The sequence below is a fragment of the Cladophialophora yegresii genome (genome assembly GCF_000585515.1).
Source record: "Cladophialophora yegresii CBS 114405 chromosome Unknown aczIN-supercont1.2, whole genome shotgun sequence".
In the NCBI taxonomy this organism is placed as follows: domain Eukaryota; kingdom Fungi; phylum Ascomycota; class Eurotiomycetes; order Chaetothyriales; family Herpotrichiellaceae; genus Cladophialophora; species Cladophialophora yegresii.
In genome coordinates, this window is record NW_006913046.1 from 1,285,692 (window position 1) to 1,305,390 (window position 19,699).

At 55.2% G+C, this 19,699-nt stretch overlaps 10 protein-coding genes across 10 annotated transcripts; 3 read left to right on the forward strand and 7 right to left on the reverse strand.

The window, feature by feature from the left end:
• Positions 1–227: 227 nt before the first annotated feature.
• On the reverse strand, positions 228–1,910 carry A1O7_02392 (uncharacterized protein; the record flags this gene model as incomplete). The annotated part of the gene is made up of 1 exon (XM_007756424.1): positions 228–1,910. One exon carries the CDS (start codon positions 1,908–1,910, stop codon positions 228–230), a length of 1,683 nt encoding a protein of 560 aa, XP_007754614.1.
• A 984-nt stretch (positions 1,911–2,894) lies between these two features.
• On the reverse strand, positions 2,895–3,940 carry A1O7_02393 (uncharacterized protein; the record flags this gene model as incomplete). Its single annotated transcript, XM_007756425.1, has 2 exons — positions 2,895–3,513; positions 3,609–3,940. 2 exons carry the CDS (start codon positions 3,938–3,940, stop codon positions 2,895–2,897), a joined length of 951 nt encoding a protein of 316 aa, XP_007754615.1.
• A 1,007-nt stretch (positions 3,941–4,947) lies between these two features.
• Positions 4,948–5,460, forward strand: A1O7_02394 (uncharacterized protein; the record flags this gene model as incomplete). The annotated part of the gene is made up of 1 exon (XM_007756426.1): positions 4,948–5,460. One exon carries the CDS (start codon positions 4,948–4,950, stop codon positions 5,458–5,460), a length of 513 nt encoding a protein of 170 aa, XP_007754616.1.
• Positions 5,461–5,630: 170 nt separating this feature from the next.
• Positions 5,631–7,561, reverse strand: A1O7_02395 (uncharacterized protein; the record flags this gene model as incomplete). The annotated part of the gene is made up of 7 exons (XM_007756427.1): positions 5,631–5,834; positions 5,884–6,223; positions 6,278–6,656; positions 6,729–6,971; positions 7,041–7,172; positions 7,227–7,327; positions 7,386–7,561. 7 exons carry the CDS (start codon positions 7,559–7,561, stop codon positions 5,631–5,633), a joined length of 1,575 nt encoding a protein of 524 aa, XP_007754617.1.
• Positions 7,562–8,559: 998 nt separating this feature from the next.
• On the forward strand, positions 8,560–10,391 carry A1O7_02396 (uncharacterized protein; the record flags this gene model as incomplete). The annotated part of the gene is made up of 3 exons (XM_007756428.1): positions 8,560–8,772; positions 8,832–9,261; positions 9,313–10,391. The coding sequence occupies 3 exons, from the start codon at positions 8,560–8,562 to the stop codon at positions 10,389–10,391; spliced, it is 1,722 nt and encodes a 573-aa protein (XP_007754618.1).
• A 537-nt stretch (positions 10,392–10,928) lies between these two features.
• Positions 10,929–11,564, reverse strand: A1O7_02397 (scytalone dehydratase; the record flags this gene model as incomplete). Its single annotated transcript, XM_007756429.1, has 3 exons — positions 10,929–11,285; positions 11,374–11,471; positions 11,528–11,564. 3 exons carry the CDS (start codon positions 11,562–11,564, stop codon positions 10,929–10,931), a joined length of 492 nt encoding a protein of 163 aa, XP_007754619.1.
• Positions 11,565–11,956: 392 nt separating this feature from the next.
• A1O7_02398 (versicolorin reductase) lies at positions 11,957–12,751 on the forward strand (the record flags this gene model as incomplete). The annotated part of the gene is made up of 1 exon (XM_007756430.1): positions 11,957–12,751. The coding sequence occupies one exon, from the start codon at positions 11,957–11,959 to the stop codon at positions 12,749–12,751; it is 795 nt and encodes a 264-aa protein (XP_007754620.1).
• A 613-nt stretch (positions 12,752–13,364) lies between these two features.
• Positions 13,365–15,333, reverse strand: A1O7_02399 (uncharacterized protein; the record flags this gene model as incomplete). The annotated part of the gene is made up of 2 exons (XM_007756431.1): positions 13,365–13,628; positions 13,678–15,333. 2 exons carry the CDS (start codon positions 15,331–15,333, stop codon positions 13,365–13,367), a joined length of 1,920 nt encoding a protein of 639 aa, XP_007754621.1.
• Positions 15,334–16,130: 797 nt separating this feature from the next.
• A1O7_02400 (uncharacterized protein) lies at positions 16,131–16,571 on the reverse strand (the record flags this gene model as incomplete). The annotated part of the gene is made up of 1 exon (XM_007756432.1): positions 16,131–16,571. The coding sequence occupies one exon, from the start codon at positions 16,569–16,571 to the stop codon at positions 16,131–16,133; it is 441 nt and encodes a 146-aa protein (XP_007754622.1).
• Positions 16,572–17,306: 735 nt separating this feature from the next.
• Positions 17,307–18,950, reverse strand: A1O7_02401 (uncharacterized protein; the record flags this gene model as incomplete). Its single annotated transcript, XM_007756433.1, has 1 exon — positions 17,307–18,950. The coding sequence occupies one exon, from the start codon at positions 18,948–18,950 to the stop codon at positions 17,307–17,309; it is 1,644 nt and encodes a 547-aa protein (XP_007754623.1).
• Between the last annotated feature and the right edge of the window lie 749 nt (positions 18,951–19,699).

Below are 19,699 nucleotides of genomic sequence, written 5' to 3' on the forward strand. Positions count from 1 at the left end.
AGAAAGGATAGTCCTGTGTGTGTGTGTGTGTGTGTGTGTGTGTGTGTGTGTGTGTGTGTGTGTGTGTGTGTGTGTGTGTGTGTGTGTGTGTGTGTGCATGGCGAGAGTGTCGTACCGTAACAATCATACTGACTTCATGAGGACGGAGAGATTTGGTCAAATTCGATTACTCCGTTCAGCACCACCAACACCAAATCCCGTTCCCAAAACACCTCCATTCGCCTCCGCTAAGACCAATCCCCATCCAAAAGATCCTCGACGCGCTTCCCACTCCTCGCATCCTCCCTCACCTCCTCGATCGTCCACGGCCTGAACTTGTGACCGGGCGGCAGATTCGTATTCACAAACTTGTCCCGCCCAAGCACGACGTGCGCGAAAGCCAGCCCATACTTTTCATACACGTATTCCTCCGGGTCATGATGGAACAGCCACTCTGGGAACCGCACGCGGATCTTTTCAGGGTGGCGCCTGATCTCGGCCATGTTCGCATCACCCAACGCTTCGGCGTTCACGAAGGCCATCTTTTGCGCACAGCTGACGCGCTCGTAGCGGAGGAGGTTGTAGATCCGGGTGCCTGTGGGTGCGCGTCTTGCGCCACCACCCCCACCGTCGCGACCGCCGCCGCCACCCGCGCAAGACAATTGCAAGCACGCCGCGAGGGTCACGGCGTCTTCGATGGCCAGCGTGCCCCCGCTGGCTGAGGCGGGCAAGCTGCTGTGCGCGGCCTCGCCGACTTGCACGACGTGGCCGCCCTTGGAGGTCCACTCGCGCCGCAAGTTGCGCCAGAGGAGCGGCCAGTGGATGATCCGGCCCTTGGGCGTCGCAGACACCAAACCTAGAACGGCGGGATCCCAGTCCGGCAGACGCTGAAGCACCTTTATGACTTCCGCCGGGTCGACGTCCGGCTTCCACGACTCGATCGGCTGAATGCCCCCGTTGTGCACGGTGCTGTCGCGCGGGGTGATCCCGTAGGCCGTGAACTCTGGCGAAACCACCAGGCCCATGTGGATGCCCGGGCCGGTCCAGAACTCGTGCGAGATCTCGTTCCGCGCAATCGCGGCGCCCCATCGGGCTCTAAACGCGTCGTTCTGCATGGCGAGTTCCGTGGGCATGGACGTGCGGTACACGGACATGCCGGCGGACTGCGTCGGCGCGTGGGATCCCGCGATCAAGAGGGCCGATTTGGTCTTGTTCGCGTCGGCGGCGACAACCACGTCGGCCACGCGGATCGTGCCGCTCTTGGTGATCACGCCGCCAACCCTCGCAATCTCGTCCTCGAAATAGCGCTCGACCTGTTGGCCGTACTCGACTCGCAGGCCCACGCGGGCGACCTGGCGTAACAGCATTTGGAAGAACTTCCTCCGCACCTGATGCGGTGCCGTGACGGGATGACCCTCTCGCTCCGCCATGTACTTTGGATCGTTGAATCCGAGCTGCGTGGGCCCGAGGATGAGCTCGCCGTTGTGCGTGTAGTATGACATGGTGCTGTCGTGTTGGTCTGCTTCGAGCTCGCGCATCATGTCGGGCCAGTGTCTAAATGCCGCGGTGGCCGATGGGCCGATGACGATGATGTCTCCTGCAGGCCGACCGAAAGTCAGGACGTCAGCTCCTCGAATGAAATGGTGGTTGGAATGAGAGGGGAGAAACGCACCCGCATAGACTGGCCCATGGCTTCGCTCCAGAATGCCGACCACGTTGTGCCCGCGCCGCCAGCACTCCAAAGCCGTCATCAACCCGGCCAGACCAGCACCTACGATCAACACATCGAGGTGCGTCTCGGGATGCCGCTTTGGCAGCGTGCCTGGTTCCCACCACTCTGGATCAAAGTCACATGGGTTGCCATCTACAAAATACCCCGATCCGGGTGAGCCTTCAGAGCTTGGTGAGGTCAGGGAGCCCAATGAACCCATCGGCACTGGCTGTCAGGGCGTCTATCTTGGAGTAAGTGAGCGCTGGATATCGTTGTTAATGAGTCTGCTACCACAGATCCGACCAAGGGTGACTCGTGCGTCCAAGTTTGTGGTGGATGCTGACCTCCTGTTGACCTACCTGTAGTCAAGTAAATACAGCGCATAATAAGGAGTATGCTCGCTTTTCAAACAGTCTCCGATTGGTCAGCCCGACCAAGAATATCGGAGCAGGCCTGAGAAGGTCGAGACTATTATCCCAATTGCCCGACATCCGAAGGTCCATGTTCCCCGAAGATGCCCAGAAGCTTTTAGAGCCACTGTCCGGAAATCTGAATGTTTTGTTGCAGACGAATACTGCTGTCCAACGCTGCTCGTTGAGGCTCGGTCTTGTTGGCGAGGGTCGTCATGGAGCGCGTAACAGGTCGTGTAGATTCCTCAGGTGTTGAGGGAGCATGGAGGCAGAGTCGAGGGCGCTCGGAACATTCAATGATCCGGATTTCATCCGATGCAGACTTGACTGCTGGGTCTGGCGGTTGTCCTCTCGTTCCTCTTCGCATGCAGGATCAAAGTCTGGAGATTCCATCCTTGCGAATTAGCCCCGCAGCGATAATTTATCCTGCATGGCTTCGTCTGGATTGTTTGCACACGACGCATAAGGAGCGATGGGCGTTGAATACACAATGGTCAATTGCAATTGGTATTTTGTAATGATTTCTGGGCAAGAACAGTCGAGACCGAAGCAGAACAGCATCAACGCCAAGCGTAGCATGTGGCTTTCACTACATGACCGCAGCAGCAAAGCGTACAATACTGCACGAGCTGCCCTGTTACTCATGCACGGCAAAAGAAATCGAAGAAAGAATGTGGCGTCGGGTGCAACCTTGCACAGAATTCGAGAAGAGAGATGAGATTTTATTCATTGTACCATTCTAATGATAGACTTCGACTCGAGTCTCATATGTCTGCTCAAGGTATGTCACCGACTCACGCCTCAATCGGCTCATTCTCCCAAAACACAAGTGATCTGACTTCGATGCTCTCTCTCGGCTCGAGTGCTTGGTCATCCGGGTGCGAGAAAGCAGAGTGGAGGGTCCGCCTCGAAGACCCGTCTGCAGCCTTGTTCGTGTCGAAGATCTGGAGCATCAAGACCTCGTCCGGTGTCATGCCCGAAGCGTAGTACCAGGCGTGGTCAGGGTTGCTCTTTGCTGTCATCGACTGATAGCTCTTGGCCATCTTCTCGGCGGTATAGCTACCATAATCTCTCGGGGCGCGGGTGTAGACGGGGATCAGATCCCTATCCGGCACAGATCTCATGTCACACAAGGCCAGAGGGTTCCTGCGGACGGGCTTGATCGGGCGCCAGACGTTGATGATCCCCCATCGGGTCCTGCTGAAGCGAGCCGCCTCCTCGGGGGAAAGGGTCTCATCAAACAGTTGTTGCGCACCAAGGGGACCTTGGTCGATGTGGGCAAAGTGCGCGGGTCCAATCTTGCCGACACGAGCCTCGTCGGGAATCTGCTTCTCTTCGATCTCCTTGGTGATAGATTCCCATGGCGTGCGCCGGACAATGTGGGAGAAGATGCGAACGTCAGTGGCTCCGGTGCTGCACTTTGGCGTCAGTAGCTGGCTTCTAGACTGCCGTGACCATTGGAAGTCGAGAGATAGGTGAGCAAGAAAGGGGCAGAGGAACAGTCTCACGTCTTCTTCAATAGCTCCTCGACCTCGGGAAAAGCCGTGCCCTTGATTCGGTCTTTATCCATGAACTCCTTCTCCTCGCTGGTATGCTTGAGCAACTGGAAACCTTGCTCTGCCAAGCTGAATTGGTTCTCTTGTCCGCGAATGTCCTTGATGGTGACTGAAGCGGGGTCGAATTTGCGGCGATAGGAGCCAGCGGTGCCCGGAATGACGGTGTTGAGCGTGCCATCCATGCCGGCAGGATGGTAGTTGATCGTGGTCTCAACGTCGCCACCCATCGCGGGGGCCGCTTTGGTGAGAAGCGTGGCTGTCGCGGTAGTCGTAATGCTTGCCATGTTGTTGAAGATGCCGTGGACTTGGAGCAGATTGCTGTACGTTCGAGTACATGCCGTTGGATCATGTGTTTTATATGCTTCATCCTTTCATCCGATCGTATTGCTCTGCACACAATGGATCCAGAGCCCGCCCCGATCGGCTCGGGTCATTTGGATGGGATGGAGTGTCGGGTGATTCTCGATGAAGGATATTTGAAGAAGTCCGTCTCATACAAAAGATATGTGCATGTCGAAGTCTACAATTCCCTGGTCCAAGGTCGCGAATTAATCTACCCGAGAAAGGAAACCAGAACCAATTCGTCGGACGATTATCAGTTTGTGGTTGAGACATGGACGCCTGGATTGGGTTATTCGTATTGGGACAGCAGATCTACCTTGTCTCTAGACGCATCATCAAGACTCGTCTCGACCCTCAGCTTCGTCAGAAACAGGAGGGGAAGGATCTGGAGTCGGTTCCATTCGCGAGGGACTTGCTCGGCTTGAATGTAGCCGTCTGATTCGCATGGGAGGTTGGTCGGTGTCTGAGGTGTTGGATTGCTCCATTTCGGCTGTCATGGACATGATGTCATGATCATTGTTGGCTCACGCGAGCATCACAAGCGCCTGTCGTGGCAATGGGAAAAGGATTCGGTGCTGTTGTGGGAGACGAGCCGAACACGCAACTCGGGTCTTGGCACCGGCCGAGACGAGACAACAACATCCGCAACAACCACCGCAACGGCCACCACCACCAGCCCAAACAACAATCACGAGTCGGCCGAGCACATCATGGTTCAACATGTCACACCAGCAATAGAAGCTTCTGACATCATGACATCTTCTCTTGCTGTGTCGCTGTTGCGCAGCGAGCCAAGCTTAGAGCGGGATGGTCGCATATAAACATCAACATCTCCTTCTTCACCTCCCAGATCGTACATAGGAAAAGATCTCAGAAAGATCCCAATATTATCTGCCAGATTCACAAAGGTTCTTCGAGAATCAAAGAATCAAAGAAGTAAAGCGACAACATGAACACCGTCTCAGTCGCTAAATTCGTCGGAGTCCCTGCTGCCTTGCTGCTCGGGGGATACCACTTCTCCCTCTCCCACAACATCATCCCGGTCTTGTACGGACAGCCTGCATCGGTGGCCCTCTCAGCTTTCACGCCCATCTACATGACGGCACTCACCCAAGTCTTCCTCCCGGCGGGGTTCCTCAGTCTGACCTCCTTCGGCACCCTGACATACAAGGCCGAAAACACCACCGAGCGCTTTCTGTACGGCACGGCTGCCGCCATGATCGTGGGCTTCGGCGTGGTGACCAAGTTTGTGATCGTGCCAGTGGCTGAGCGCCTCATGTTCTTCGAGGAGACTACACCGCTGGGGAGCAAGTTCGGCGGCAATGACGAGGTGGTGAGGCTGCTGAAAGCATTCACGAGTCATAATTGGTTTCGTGTCGTCTTTGCTCTCGGTGCTGGGCTGATTGCGCTGTATGCGGTGATGACGACGGTCGATGAGAGAGCGCATAAGAGTTTGCTGTGATCTATTCATCCCAGGAGCCGGGAGTCAGATTGTGCGAAGAGAGCAACTTGTTACAAGGCGAAGGTCCAGGTTGCATGCATGTATCATTGAATCAAGTCGGTCTCGGACAGAGAATTTGGGAATACTCTTCTCGCCATGACCCCAGAATCCAGAATCATTAACAGCCGTGCTCATGACCAGTCTCCATCCAAAGCAGCACCGATATTTACATCGTTGAGAAGATCCATCCTGACCTCTTCGACTGTCCATGGCTTATGCGTATGTCCGGGTGGGTAGTTGGTATTTTGGAGGGGAGATTTGCCGTTGGTGATGACGTGGAGGAAACCTTCGCCGTACTTCTTGTACGCATACTCTTCCGGGTCATGCTTCCACACCTGCTAGATGTTAGTCGAGGGGCTGTTGTACAGGAACGGCTCAGCTCACCCAGCTCGGGAACCTGGTCCGGATCAATTTGGGATTTTCTGTAATGGCACTCCAATCGGTGAAGTGGTGTTGCTGTGTGTTCACGAACGACATCTTCTGAGCGCAAGAGACGCGCTCGTAGCGGAGTCTGTTGTGGACCTTGGTGGCGATGGCCACGTTGTTGCGCCCAGCGACGTGTAAGCAGCTGGCAAGAGAGATGGCATCCTCCAAAGCCTGGGTGGCCCCATTTCCAGAAGCTGGGAGGAAGGAGTGTGCACTGTCTCCCACCTGGACGATGCGACCACCTGGAGAGGTCCATTCCTGCAGTAGGTCGCGCCATCTTAACTTCCAGTGGACGAGACTAACATGAACCTATTAGCCTCTGGGGACCACCGGGATCAGGGACGATGCTTACCTTCCTCGAGGCGTCGTCTTGAGCAGAGCACTGACAGCTGGATGCCAGCCAGGTGCTACTCGCTCCATCAAGTCAACTACTTCCTCGGGCTCAACACTGGCGTTCCAGGACTCTGTGCCATCAGGGGCATACTCATCCTTATGTGTCAAGCCCCAGACGATCATGTCGTTGCTGACCATGGCTGACAGGTGAAGTCCGGCACCCAACCAGAACTGCCATTCCGGCACATCTCCTGGTTTGGTCGGCCAGCGCTCCAGAACTTCACGGTCCTCCTTGGTAAAATCGGGTGAATAGCCCGCGCGGTAGATGGACTGGCCACTGTCTTTTGGATCGGCAGTATAGCCGGCAATCAGCTTGCCAGAATTCGTCTTGATGCCATCTAGTGGGAGAAGCCGGTCAGATTTTGAAAGGATCTCGAGTAGGATCAGTGGGCGGCCGTTTGCGGACTTACCAGCAGCAATCACAACATCTGCTTCCAACTTTTCGCCGCTTTCAAGCACCACACCGCCAAGTCCGGCCGCTTCATCCTCGTAGTATTCGACGACACGCCTGCCCCATGTGACGGGGATACCGCATCGTTTGACTTGACGGAGCAGCATGTTGAAGAATTTGATACGTCCTTGCATAAAGCCCACTCGCGGTCCTTGGCGACCTTCCAAGGCCTCTGGATCATTGAATTCAGGTGGTCCGGGACCTACCATAGAGCAACTGTCAGCTTCCACCCATCGCTTGCTGGAGTATGACTCTGGGGAAATGGACTGACCATAAATGCGATCGCCAGTGTTGTGCCAATACGAGATGCCAGCATCGTACTGTTCTTCTTCAATCTCCTTGGACATCCGTGGCCAGTGACGGTACACAGACATGCAACTTGGCTGGAGACAGAACACGTCACCTTTGATGGATCAGCCACAACACATTCAGCACGAGGGCATAGAAGGTCCTTTACCTGTGTTTACTGGCGCATAAGCCCGATCAATTAGTTGGACCGTGCAACCTTTCCGCCAGCATTCCAGGGCTGACATGAGTCCTCCAGGCCCGCATCCGACGCTGCCATTTCATGAGCTTCAAGTGAACAAGCCAGTCAGGCTGTCAACAGGACACATACATGAGCACCGTAATCCCACTATCTGGATATCGCTCGACCTCTCCGGCTATCTCCGCGTACGATAGCTCCTTAGTAGTACCGTTGGGATGGCCGAGCAGGCCATTCTTGTGGAACCCATTCTGGTGCTGCACCTCGCCGTCGTCGACGCCATTTGTTGTCTCTAAGGCTGAAGGCATTTTCAATCGTGATCTGTCATGTAGTGCTGCCACGTGGGACCCGTCTCAGGCTGAGGGGGTGGATCCTGCTCAAGTACTTCACAAGTTCGAGGCTCATTTTGCGGAAGTCGCTTCATTAACTGGGACTGCTACCCATTATTCCGAGTTCGGGACATTCCCCTTCATGTTCCCGCAAGCTCTCAGGCTGGGTTCATCGGCGCAATCGGGCATCAGTGCCTACATCGAAGCTGCGCGTGGGACCGGGTTTGCTGGACTTTACGGCCATCAAACTCGAGCCGGACGGGTCAAGGCATGGCGCAGCTTGTCAGCTGGCGCAAGGAGACGAAGAGCAAAGTCAAAAGCGCGTGCGGAAAGCGTTTTGTCGGCCAATCATTGGCCGTATTCCTACGGTGAAGCATGCAACTTCCACGTAGCAATGGGTGGCCTCATTGAATTCTCATCACCGCCAGCCTCCGAAAACTTCTCTCACTCATCTGTGTAAAAGGTCAGATGGCCAATTGAGAGTCGCTCGATCGACGGAAATTATCTAACATCCTCCAGGTCTGTGGATCTTGCACCACGCAAGGGTCACTGACAGCTATAATGTGGGCTCGGGTCTACAATCATGGTACCACCCGAACCTTCGGGTCTCCCTGGTGTTTGAGCACCCGAGATCCACCGTCTGCCCTCGGGGCCTTTCCTGTTTCACCACCAAAAAATATGACCCGACGTCGAATTGTTGGCTGAGAGTGCGTCTTCCTGCACTCGGTGACAGCTATGGTGCATGGTCCGAGGACAGCTCGCCATGGCAATGCTGCGATCTCGAGCATCTTCTTCTCCTCTCAATTCGACATGACGTTGACGATCGCAGAAGAGTGGACGTGGTATTTATTGACTTGACTGTGATTGTCCCTTTCTGATTTTGCTCTCACTTTCTCACAGGCAGTGACTCTCCAGATTGCCTTTCTCCCTTTGACAATTTCGACTACTCCTACAGGAAACCACGCCACGATCCAGCCATGGGTGTCGAGGAACCAACAAATAACACCATGCAAGAGCGGCAGATCCAACACCAACAGGTGTCTCCAAAGTCATCTGATGAGAGTCCGACGGTCGAAAACCAACCCGGTATAGCCATCGACTCAGCTTTCGAAGGCCGGGAATGGCCAGGCCCAGCACAGGTTGCTGCTGTCATGATCGCCATCTGCCTCTCTGTCTTTCTTGTCGCTTTGGTAAGGCATCCTCGGGCTGTTGCTCCGCCTGCCCTTGCAGTGTATCTGACTGAGTCTAGGACCGCACCATCATCGCCACCGCCATTCCCAAAATCACGGACCAGTTTCATTCACTCGACGATGTCGGCTGGTACGGTAGTGGCTTCTTGCTCACGTCGTGCGCCCTCCTGCTCCCTGTCGGCCGTCTCATGACATTCTACTCTCCCAAATGGGTGTTTCTGACCATCCTGGTCATCTTTGAAATTGGATCTGTCGTCTGTGGCGTCGCACCGAACTCCGATGCATTTATCATCGGCCGGGCCATCGCTGGTATTGGCGGCGCAGGTATCATGACCGGCGGCACCGTGCTGTTGACCTATACTATACCTCTGGCCAAAAGACCCAAGTTCCAGGGGTTCATTGGCATCAGTTTCGGTCTTGCCAGCGTCGCTGGTCCCTTGCTTGGAGGAGCTTTCACCAGCAATGTCACGTGGCGATGGTGCTTCTACAGTACGAACCCCATCTTCCTGTGTATGTCATGTTACTGACGCAAACTTCCAGTCAACCTCCCAGTCGGCGCCGTCAGCATCATCTTCATCACCTTTATCCTCAAGTCCACACCGCCTCCGGGCAAGAAAGATGTGTCGTTCCTGCAGCATTTCTTCCAACTTGACCCTCTGGGCACGTTGTTCCTGATCCCGTCACTCGTCTGCCTGGTACTTGCCCTGCAATACGGTGGTACCATCGATCCCTGGTCGAGTGGTCGGGTAATTGCTCTGCTTGTCGTCTTCGCCGTTCTTGCTTTGGGGTTTATTCTGGTTCAGATATTCAACAAGAAGAACAGCATGGTTCCCCACGGCGTCATCAAGAACCGCGACATCCTTTCCGGTGCTCTCTACATGTTCTGCCACGGCGGCGCGCTGACGACTCTGGTCATCTACGTCCCCCTGTACTTCCAAGCCATCAAAGGCGTCAGCGCGGTGAAGTCTGGCGTGGATACCTTCCCAATGATCCTGGCTCTGGTCCTGGGCATCATCATGGGTGGTGTGCTGACTGGCAAAATCGGCTACTACGCACCCATGGGCTACGTCTGCGTGGTCTTGGCGCCAATCGGGTGCGGATTGATCGCGACCTGGACACGAACCACCAATCATAGCATGTGGATCGGATACCAGGTCATCGCCGGCTACGGTCTGGGCATTGGGTTCCAGTCGCCTATGACAGCGGCTCAGACGGTCCTAGCCGACTCTCTTGTCCCGCTGGGCGTCGCTTGCATCCAATTTGCTCAGGTCATGGGTGCGACAGTCTTTGTTGCTGTCGCCCAGAATCTTCTTACCACTCGCCTAACTTCCGGCTTGGCGAAAATTCTCCCCGACTTCGATCCCAACGTCCTAGCAAACACTGGTGCCGTTGAGTTGAGAAGCTTGGTTCCGGCCGCCCAGTTGGATCAGGTACTGGAAATCTACATGCACGCCCTCCGACAAGTCTTCTTCTTGTGTGCTGGGTTGGCGGCTGCCATCATCCTCGGTGCCGCAGGCCTGTCATGGAAGAGCGTGAAGGTGGAGAAACAGGAGCCGAAGAAGCGAGAAGAGGGCTCAGAGAAGAGCAAGGATGAGGAGGCTCATTCGGGTGAAGAATAGGCTACGTGGATTTAGGTCGAGGGAAGCCCTACGAACGAGGAGGAGCAGAATGGGCAATGCAATGATCGGAAGGAGAAGGTGAACGGCGCCTTTGAAGCTGAACCAGACTTTTCTTTCCAGTCCAGACACACAGGCTCGCGGCGTCACTAGACTGTGATGGCGGCTTTGCAGCGGAGTTGGTCGGGAACCAGTACAGGAAGGATATCTCAAACATGATCGAATGATCACTAGCACAAAGAAAGCCGTGTCCGCTTCATGTGGCAACTCACAATGTGGTAGGGCGTCGCCTTCGTCTCAAGTAAGTCTGATCCCGATGTGAGGGCCGGTCCCTCAGCTATGACTATGTATGCTGCCGATGCCAGTGGGCATGCCTGCTTCACATTGTAGGGGCAGGAAGGGCAAGGCGTGCCTACCACCCACAATGTGACCCATATGCATGGATCCGAGCATCGACTGGACAATGTGATGCTCCAACAGTCCAACTGATCCGAGACAGTTTGAAAAGTACTCGGAATTGATCAGGAAATCATGACACCACTAATCTTCATGGAATATCTTGTCATAATCGTGCTCCGCCCAACGGATATTAGGCTCCAGACCAGCAAACTTCCACACGCCACCGATCCTGCGATACTGCACGGTCGCTTTGCCATGAGCATGCCCCTTGTACAGTACCTCGGACAGTTCATCGTCCTTGTACTTCTGATGAGCCACCCGCATCTGGTGATATCCCGTGATCTCATCCTCGCCGGTCTTGATCCACCTGCCCGCGCCGATGAAATGCTGCGTCTTGATGCGTGGGTTGCCCAGAAATTTCGCATTTGACGCCATGTCGATGAACTGGGCGGCGGGCATTGATTCCCACAGCATGCCCATTACAGCACGGTAGTCGACCTGGTGCGGTCAGAAGGCGGGTACTCCCTCGGCAGGCGTTGTTCTTGGAGCGTTGAGCCCGACAGAACTTGTGAGATTCTATACGCACATATAGAGTGGGGGCAACGATTTCTGCGAGTTTGTTCCAGTCTTTGGTGTCGAAGCTCTCGGCCCATTCGAAGATGGCGGCCTGACAGGCTATGACTTCTGGAGTTGTAATTGATAAGTCGTTATTTGTGGACCTGCGCTGATGGGAAACACACCTTCAGCGGAAGCGGACTTGTAACCTAACGAGCCCATGATGGCAGTACGTCGGGATAGAACTGAATGTGGAATCTCAAGCCGTGCAGCAGGAGATACACCAGCGCTGACCTTCACAAGAATACTCGAGCAGAGTAAAGAGGCTTTCGGATGTTTGACGGGCGTATCGAGCCTGACGAGGAAAATGTCCCGACGAGCCCGAATGCCCGATGCGGACCGGAGGGCCAAACAACCCCCTGTTGAACCGGCATCTCCGACAGCCTCGTCACAAATGAGCCGCTGTGCCCGTCCTAGATATCAATTAGAAATGCTTAAGGTCTGGGATCACAGGCCAGCAAAAGGTTTCATCTAGCGGAAGTTTCGTTGTCCACTGTCCCGCATTCGCGTCCCATCTCTACCACGTCCATTCCACTTCGAAGCACAAATCCGCCATGACCACTCCATACATCCCCGGCCGTCTCGATGGCAAAGTCGCCGTCGTCACCGGTTCTGGACGAGGCATCGGCGCCGCTGTCGCGGTGCATCTCGGCCGCCTCGGCGCCAAAGTTGTCGTCAACTACGCCAACTCAGCCGAACACGCCGAGAAGGTCGTCGCCGAGATCAAAAACCTAGGCTCCGACGCGATCGCCCTGAAAGCCGACATCCGGCAAGTGAGCCAGACGGCGAAACTCTTCGACGACGCCAAAGCCCACTTCGGCCACATCCACATCGCGGTCAGTAACTCGGGAGTCGTCAGTTTCGGCCACCTCCAAGACGTCACGGAGGAGGAATTCGACCGGGTGTTCAGCCTCAATACGCGCGGGCAATTCTTCGTGGCGCGCGAGGCTTATCGCACGCTCGAAGAAGGTGGGCGCATCATCCTCACGTCGTCCAACACTTCCAAGGACTTCAGCGTGCCGGCACATTCGCTGTACTCCGGCTCCAAGGGGGCCGTGGATTCCTTTGTCCGCATCTTCTCCAAGGACTGCGGGCCGCGGAAGATTACCGTCAATGCCGTCGCGCCCGGCGGGACTGTGACTGATATGTTCCATGCCGTGTCGCAGCATTATATCCCTGGTGGGGAGAAGTTCACGCCGGAGGAGAGGCAGCAGATGGCTGCGCATGCGTCGCCACTTCACCGGAATGGGTACCCCGAGGATGTAGCTCGCGTTGTTGGATTCCTTGCGAGCAAAGAGGCCGAGTGGATTAATGGGAAGGTGCTTACGCTGGATGGTGGAGCGGCATGAATGCTCGCGGAACGGTTTGCAGTTTGACAATGAAGAACTAGGAAAATAGAATTGCTCAGGCGTGGAAAGTCCTTCGCAATGCGCATGTACTCGAGCACCAGAACCTTTCCAAGAGTGCGCAACCTGCCGAACTTCTCTTTCGCCTCAACAGTGAATGCCACCATAGCCCGTGACTACTGAAGTAACAAACCTCAATGTTCATGTCAAACACAAGCTGGGTCAAACAAATCAACCCTCTCTCGGAAAATTAAACCCCATGTGGTGCGTTCGGCATGGAATTCTAGCCGGTGGCGTTTGACAACGGGGCACATTGCACTTTGAGCTCACGGATCTGCCATTGTGATAAGGGGAATCACTGGTTTACTTCTTTGGAGTGTAAGAGATATGCCTGTTCGAGGCGTGCGGAAGCTTCAACATCCTGCTGGGATGATGGTGGAATAAGTCGGAGGATTACGTGCATGCATGGCGATTTACTTGGATCGCACCGAGATTGTGGAAGGGGCAAGACCAGCCATGGTGCTCGAAGCTGGTTTGAATCCGTGAAGCTTGCGTCCCGGGCAACCTGTAGACTTCTACCACTGTCTGTGTCTATTGCCACTCACACTCACGCACTTCAAGCAACTTTTGGCACGTTCGATCCGAACCGTTTCTGCAAAGCCGCTTCCAAGTCGGGTTTGGACACCTTTCCACTGCCGTTTCTTGGGAAGTCCGTCAATCCAAGCTGCTTGAGAGACACGACTCCAGCTAAGAGATATGTCTGGCCGAGGATAGTCGTCACATGCGACATGATCTCGGGGCCCGTGCGACGAGCGTACTCTTTGATGATGGCCACAGGCACTTGTCCTCGTGTAGGATGTTGGATCGAAAGCACGGCTGCCTAGGAGAACGGATTAGCTTGAATCTTACTACACGGGCCACGTCTGTACCTGCGCCCCGCCTAGATATTTCTGAATGACAGTCTCGATAGCCACAGGGACGATGATCCCGGCGGTGCCAACAATCATGTCTTTTGAACGGCCAAGAATGAATACCAGACCTTCTCGATCAATCATGGCTGTGTCGCCTGTCACTAACCAATGACCACAATCATCGTCGCGGAACGAGCCTGGCGATCTGCCGCCCATATATTGACGCAGCAGACTGCCACCACGGATGTGTAGCTCGCCGACCTCGCCTCTCTGGGCGACACGCTGTACTGACGTGCTCCAGATCCGCACGGCCGAGCCAGGGGCCACGGCGCCAATGGGGCACAATTCTCCGAACCGTGAAATCTGGTCCAGCGGAGTATCGAAGAAGGGCCAGTAGAACGAGCCGCCCCCTTCAGTCATGCCGTGGTTGACACAGACCTTTGCGGACGGGAACAAGGCCGAACATTCTTCCATGGCGCCGATGGTTACGGCTTCGCCTCCGACCTGGACGGTCTTGACCGAGTCCGCGATGAACGGATCCATCGTCATCTCTTCTCGAATCGCCGACGCCATGGACGGAGACACTGCGATGAATGTCGGTGCGTGGTTTCTCAGCGCTTGCGTCATCTCTTGGATGTCGCAGCTCTTGGAGAGCATGACGACCGCACCACCTGCTCTCCACGTCTGCAATGTCTGAAACGCTGCGATGCCCCGGGAGTTGTGCGCCGCTTGCAGTGCTCGAGCCGAGTTGGATTCGTTGACGAGCCAGGACTGAGATTCCAGGATCTGACACATGCTCGCTACACGCAGGGGACAACCCTTGGGAATCCCCGACGTGCCCGAAGTGAAGATGATGGAGTTGATGCGGTTAAGATCGTCATGTGCCCCTGCTTCGCGAAGTTTGGACGTGTCAATCTCACTTCCATGCGAGGCACCGCGGATGATCATGTCTCTGAACGATCGCCAGCCCTTAGACGGTTTACCGCCTAATGAGACCCGGATGGGTGGTGCGAGATTCAGATCGTCAATCGCGATATCCAGCACTGCTGCTTGCGTGAGCCCCGCGGTCACCACGATTGACGGCCTGACGCTCCTCATAATGTCTCTCAACCCGCGATATCCGGACACGCTGACAATGTCGGGGTCGACGCATACATAGGTGATTTTCAGCAGGACGCAGCACCACGTCAGAAGCGCATACTCGACCCCGTTCGGGATGAGCATCAATAACGTAGATGATCCTGGCCGAGCATTTGCTGAAAGCAGGCCGGCTGCCAGCTTTTGCGCCGTTCCGTCAAGCTGCTCATACGTGATGGCCAAGCAGTCAATGGGGGCAGACACGTCACTGTCTGCCAAATTACCACTTGTGAGACATTTGTGGCATCTTGGAGGTTGCAGAACGTCAGACAGATGATCTGCCTGTTGGTGCAAGCAGATTACCGCCCAACCGCTCGGATTCCTGCTCAGCCCCTGCTCCAAGTGCCGAAAGACCGAGTTCATCCTCGGGAGGTACCCGCCATTGATTTCTGCGAGTGAGACCTGTGCCTTCTGTTCATCCGAGGCATGGATAATGTTCACTGTGAACAGAAGCTGCTTGAGACAAGCAGAGAATCGGCGGAGCAAAGTAAAGAGAATGAGGATGAACCTGCTGAGACTGGGTGTTTCTTTTGCCATGTGGAGAGTATCGCTTGTTGACTTAGAGTCGCATTTGTCTACTGAGGTGTGTAGCAGACAAGAGTACCTCGTCGTCATGAAGCTTTGATCGCGTGTAGTGGGAATCCAGGATGGGCTGGGTGTGGCCTAAGAGACAAGATCCATGACGACCATCACTCACCAAGTCCTAAGCACCCTCCCACATTCGATGCGCCAAAACAGACCGACAGACATGCCAAGTAAGATCTGGGTGGTCCGAAGGTTAAGTGGCGTGGCGGAGGATTTCAAAGAATATGCCGACTTCAGTCAGCTCCGAAGTTCGATAGCTCTGAATACGATCAGCCACCGGCCGGTTTCAGGATTACCTATGCTTTTGTACCCAGCTTCGACTTGCTAACACGACGCGTAGGCAGATCTCACAGCGAACGAACTAATGACGTTGTATCTTGTTACGAATCTTAAGTCAGAGAGGTCTACGAAAGAGTGCCTTTCTGCGCAGTTTCGGTGTAATAGGCAGGGTCTCAATTCAGCCAATCAGAGCGCAGCGTTTGCGGTGAAGGGCGACACTGGCCTGCGGTGACGAGGCTCTGGCAGTGAATCGTGACACTTGCGGACTAATCACAGTACTCAGGTCCCCTACAGAAGAAATAGATGCATGCATTGCACGAAGCTAGTAGCCCCGGGGTCGCGAGTGCTTGATTCGTCCATTGATTCTACCCACCGCTCCTCCTTCAACAGCACGACAACAAATACTGTACGAGAGATGCACCTTTAGCCCATAGCTACAGTACTGTACTCTCAAGCCGCCATACAGTCGCTCACATCTTGATCTCACCCACCACGGCCGTGACCCCTATAACTGTCCCTACCAAGGGCAGCACCGAGCGCATAAGATGCAAGCGGCTCCACCAAGTGACAAGCTGCTTCCCCATCTCGATATCCATGCTAACCAACCCCTTCACCCTCGCATCCCTCTCGAGCCCGAACAACGTGTCATTCGTCTTCACCATGAAGATCAGCGTGAACGGCACGATACTGACAGTCACGATCCCTGCCAGAGCGTATAGGGGCCAGGCGTGGTTCTTTGCACGCCGCCGGGTGAAAGCGACGCGGAGGTAGATCAGGCACGTGACGATCGCGAGACCGGGCAGCACGCGATGCCCGTAGCCGTACATGGTCACCCACTGGTGGAAGAGTTGGGCTGGGAGAGATGTCGTTTCCAAGAGGACGGGGACTGCCATGAGGGAGAGGGCGGTCATGGCGCCTTGACAATCACACAAGAAGGGGATGTTAGTTTTGATTGCGCGGAAAACGTACAGACGGCAAAGACGAACCGCAGAGAATTGAGCCGGTGACAATGGCCACGAGTGGCAATGAGATTTCCTTGGATTGTACTTGGGTCTTTGCCATGGTGCCTCACTTGTTGCGGTATGCTGTAATTAATTGAAGATCAGGAGGCAGTACTTTTGGAAGGAACCCAGTGAGTCTTGTTGTTGTGCATCCCCTGGCTGTCACCAGAAACGGGGGGATTCGAGTATGGAGAGATACATACTCGACTCTGTAAGCAGCAGATATCATGCTCTGTGCCAGGTCGGGGCATTTGCGTTTTCGGCATCTGCTTGTACTCTGAGGAGTGGGTTCGGGTGATTTGGACTGGGCGCAAAAGACGGGAATTCTTCTATTGGACGAGGGACGAAGCCATTGCCCCATTGAGAACATTCTTACCTAATGCGGCAAAGACGGGCCGAAGGGCCTCCGAGGCTGATAGAATGCTGTCATCGGATTGGATGGTTCGTGCTTGTTCCACCTCTGGCTCTTGATTGGTACATGTGATGTGCGTGTACTCCGCAGTACTGTGTAAGAATTATGCTCAAACGGCGGAGTAGAGTGCTTATAGCAGCAATGGTCTCCATTACAAGATTTTGTTCTCGTTCTATCTCCCGCGTGTCCCAGTCCAATGTTACCTGCACCCCCCGACCATACACGAACAACTCCTAAGCCGCGACTGTTGCGGTGATGGGAATGGCAGTCACAGATATTTCGGCCTCGTTCTTCAACGTCATACGCTCCATCACCATCGCTGTAGCGTCAGCTTCAGTCTCCAATTTAGACAGATCCAACCACCGGCCCAGCTCGGTCTTCAGCTCCGCTAAGTCAATCTTGTCCGCCGCCGACGCCCAAGCAATGACGCCGTCCGGTCGCACGATCAATGCCTTGAGGTCGATGGCGTCCTTGGGTTGAGATCCAGAGTATCTCACTGCCGACCCCAGTGATTGAACGTAGTTCGCCACGGCGTGGTCGTCAGTAAAGTCCACCACCAAAAGCTGCGCCTCTCGCATTTTAGCACCCAAGCGCGACCCGTCGGCGAATTCAAAGTCTGGAGCGCTGTATCCGATCGCCGGGTGGGCGCTGCCGAGATTATACAGCTTCGTAAGGCCGACAATGTGCTCGATGAAAAACGTGTTTCCGTCCTTCGTGGCAATCAGGTCCTTCATGAGTTTGGCGGTCGCCAGACTGTACGGATTGGACCGCAGGAGGGACAGTTGCACACGAGCCCATTCGAGTTGGCGGGCTCCCTCCGGGTGCCGCTCTCCATTGTAGGAGTCGAGCAGTGTGGGAGAGGCAATCCCCCGGACCGTCGCGGCCAGCTTCCAGCCGAGATTGATGGCGTCGCCGATTCCGATGCTCAACCCTTGGGCACCGAAGCTGGGGTGGACGTGCGCGCTGTCACCGGCCAGCAACACGCGGCCCTTGCGGTACGTGGTCGTCTGTTTCAGGTGCGTGGTCATGGACATGGCGCGGTGGAGTTCGGTGACGACAATCTCGGTCTGCGAGACGCGGCGGAGCACGCTCTCAAAGTGTTCGCGCGTGATGGCTTCGTCGCCGCCCTTGAGGCCCAGCGTTTCAAAGTCCGTCACGTACAGGTGGCCGGGCGCGGGGAAGATGTACATCCCCGCGGCGGTACGGCAGAAGCCTCGCTGCAACACTTCCGGGTTGGCAAGGTCGCAGTGTACGACATACCCCCTGAACTCGGCCGGTGTGCCAGGGAATTCGAACTGCGCGGCTTCGCGAACCCTGCTGCGCTCGCCGTCGCATCCGACCAGCCATTTGGTGGTGAATGTCTGGTTCCCAGCCGAGACGGTGACGGTCTCACCGTCCTCTGTGTAATCGGAGAACTCCACGCCTCTTAGGATGCGCACACCCAGACTTTCAGCACGTTCGGCCAAGGTCTTCTCCAGCGTGTCGACGGAGGTGGGGGCAGGGTAGAACAGCTTGGCCTCCGCGGGCTGGGGCAGCGGCAAGTGGTACTTCCAGCGCGAGAAGTCGGCGTTTTTGGGGTCCAGCCGGATCGAGGCAAAGTGCGCGGCGAAGTTTAAGTCGTAGCCAGGCACCCTCCCGACATGCCCTGGGACGTCGATGTTGTGGAGCACCTTGTCGAGCAAGCCGCGGCGGTAGAAGGCTTCGATCGAGTGGATGTGGAGGCCGCGCGTGCCGTGCAGGCCAACCTTCCAGGGTGACTCGGGCGATTCTTGCTGCTCCAGTACGAGCACCGAAACACCAGCTACAGCCAACTCGCAGGCAAGAAAGAGGCCCACGGGCCCAGCTCCGGCCACAACGACATCGTACGAGGTAGTCATGGTTGTGGTGGTCAACGTGCGTTCAAATCGTATCTGATGCGATGGAGATGAAATGATCGTGGATTTGCAATTTGCGAGCATATATATCTGTTCACCTACCTCTGATTTAATCGTAAGCATGTAGCTGCTCCGAAGGTCGGTATCCCGAGCTGTCAACTGGTGATATCAATCGAGCGTCGGGGTGTTTCTTAATGACCCGGCTGAGGTCAGTCCGTGCGGTGATCCCTGCCACAAGCGTGACCTGAACTGGCTGCCGTGGACAGACGGACGCTGTAGATTCAGGGATGCTGGCAACACAATCTCCCAAGTACGGTCGAGCTGGCTTACCTGCGGGAAGTTGATGGGATGCAGAAACCATATGCATTTTGGGCCTGGTAGAGAGAAGTGACGAAGCCAGTTATCACAGATCCTAACGTTCAGTCTCGCCAACACGACTACCACTGGGAGCTGCGGTTGGAGTGAATGCCCGAGCAATATCTACATGTTCCTGCGTCGCCTATACCGTACGACCAGTTCAGGGTGTGTCGGTTACATCGTCGACCATTGTTCGTCTCTCAAGATGAGCATCTGTTGATTGATAGGCGTGACGACGAAGGTAACATTGAGCTAGAGATTTGTACAGCATTGCTGCAAAGCAAGAATATCATATACTAGCAGTTAACAGCCTATTAAGCATCACAATGAGCAAAAGCAACGCCACTCTATCCAGCAAAACAACTTGACCTTGTTAGTTTGTGCATGCGCCTCGC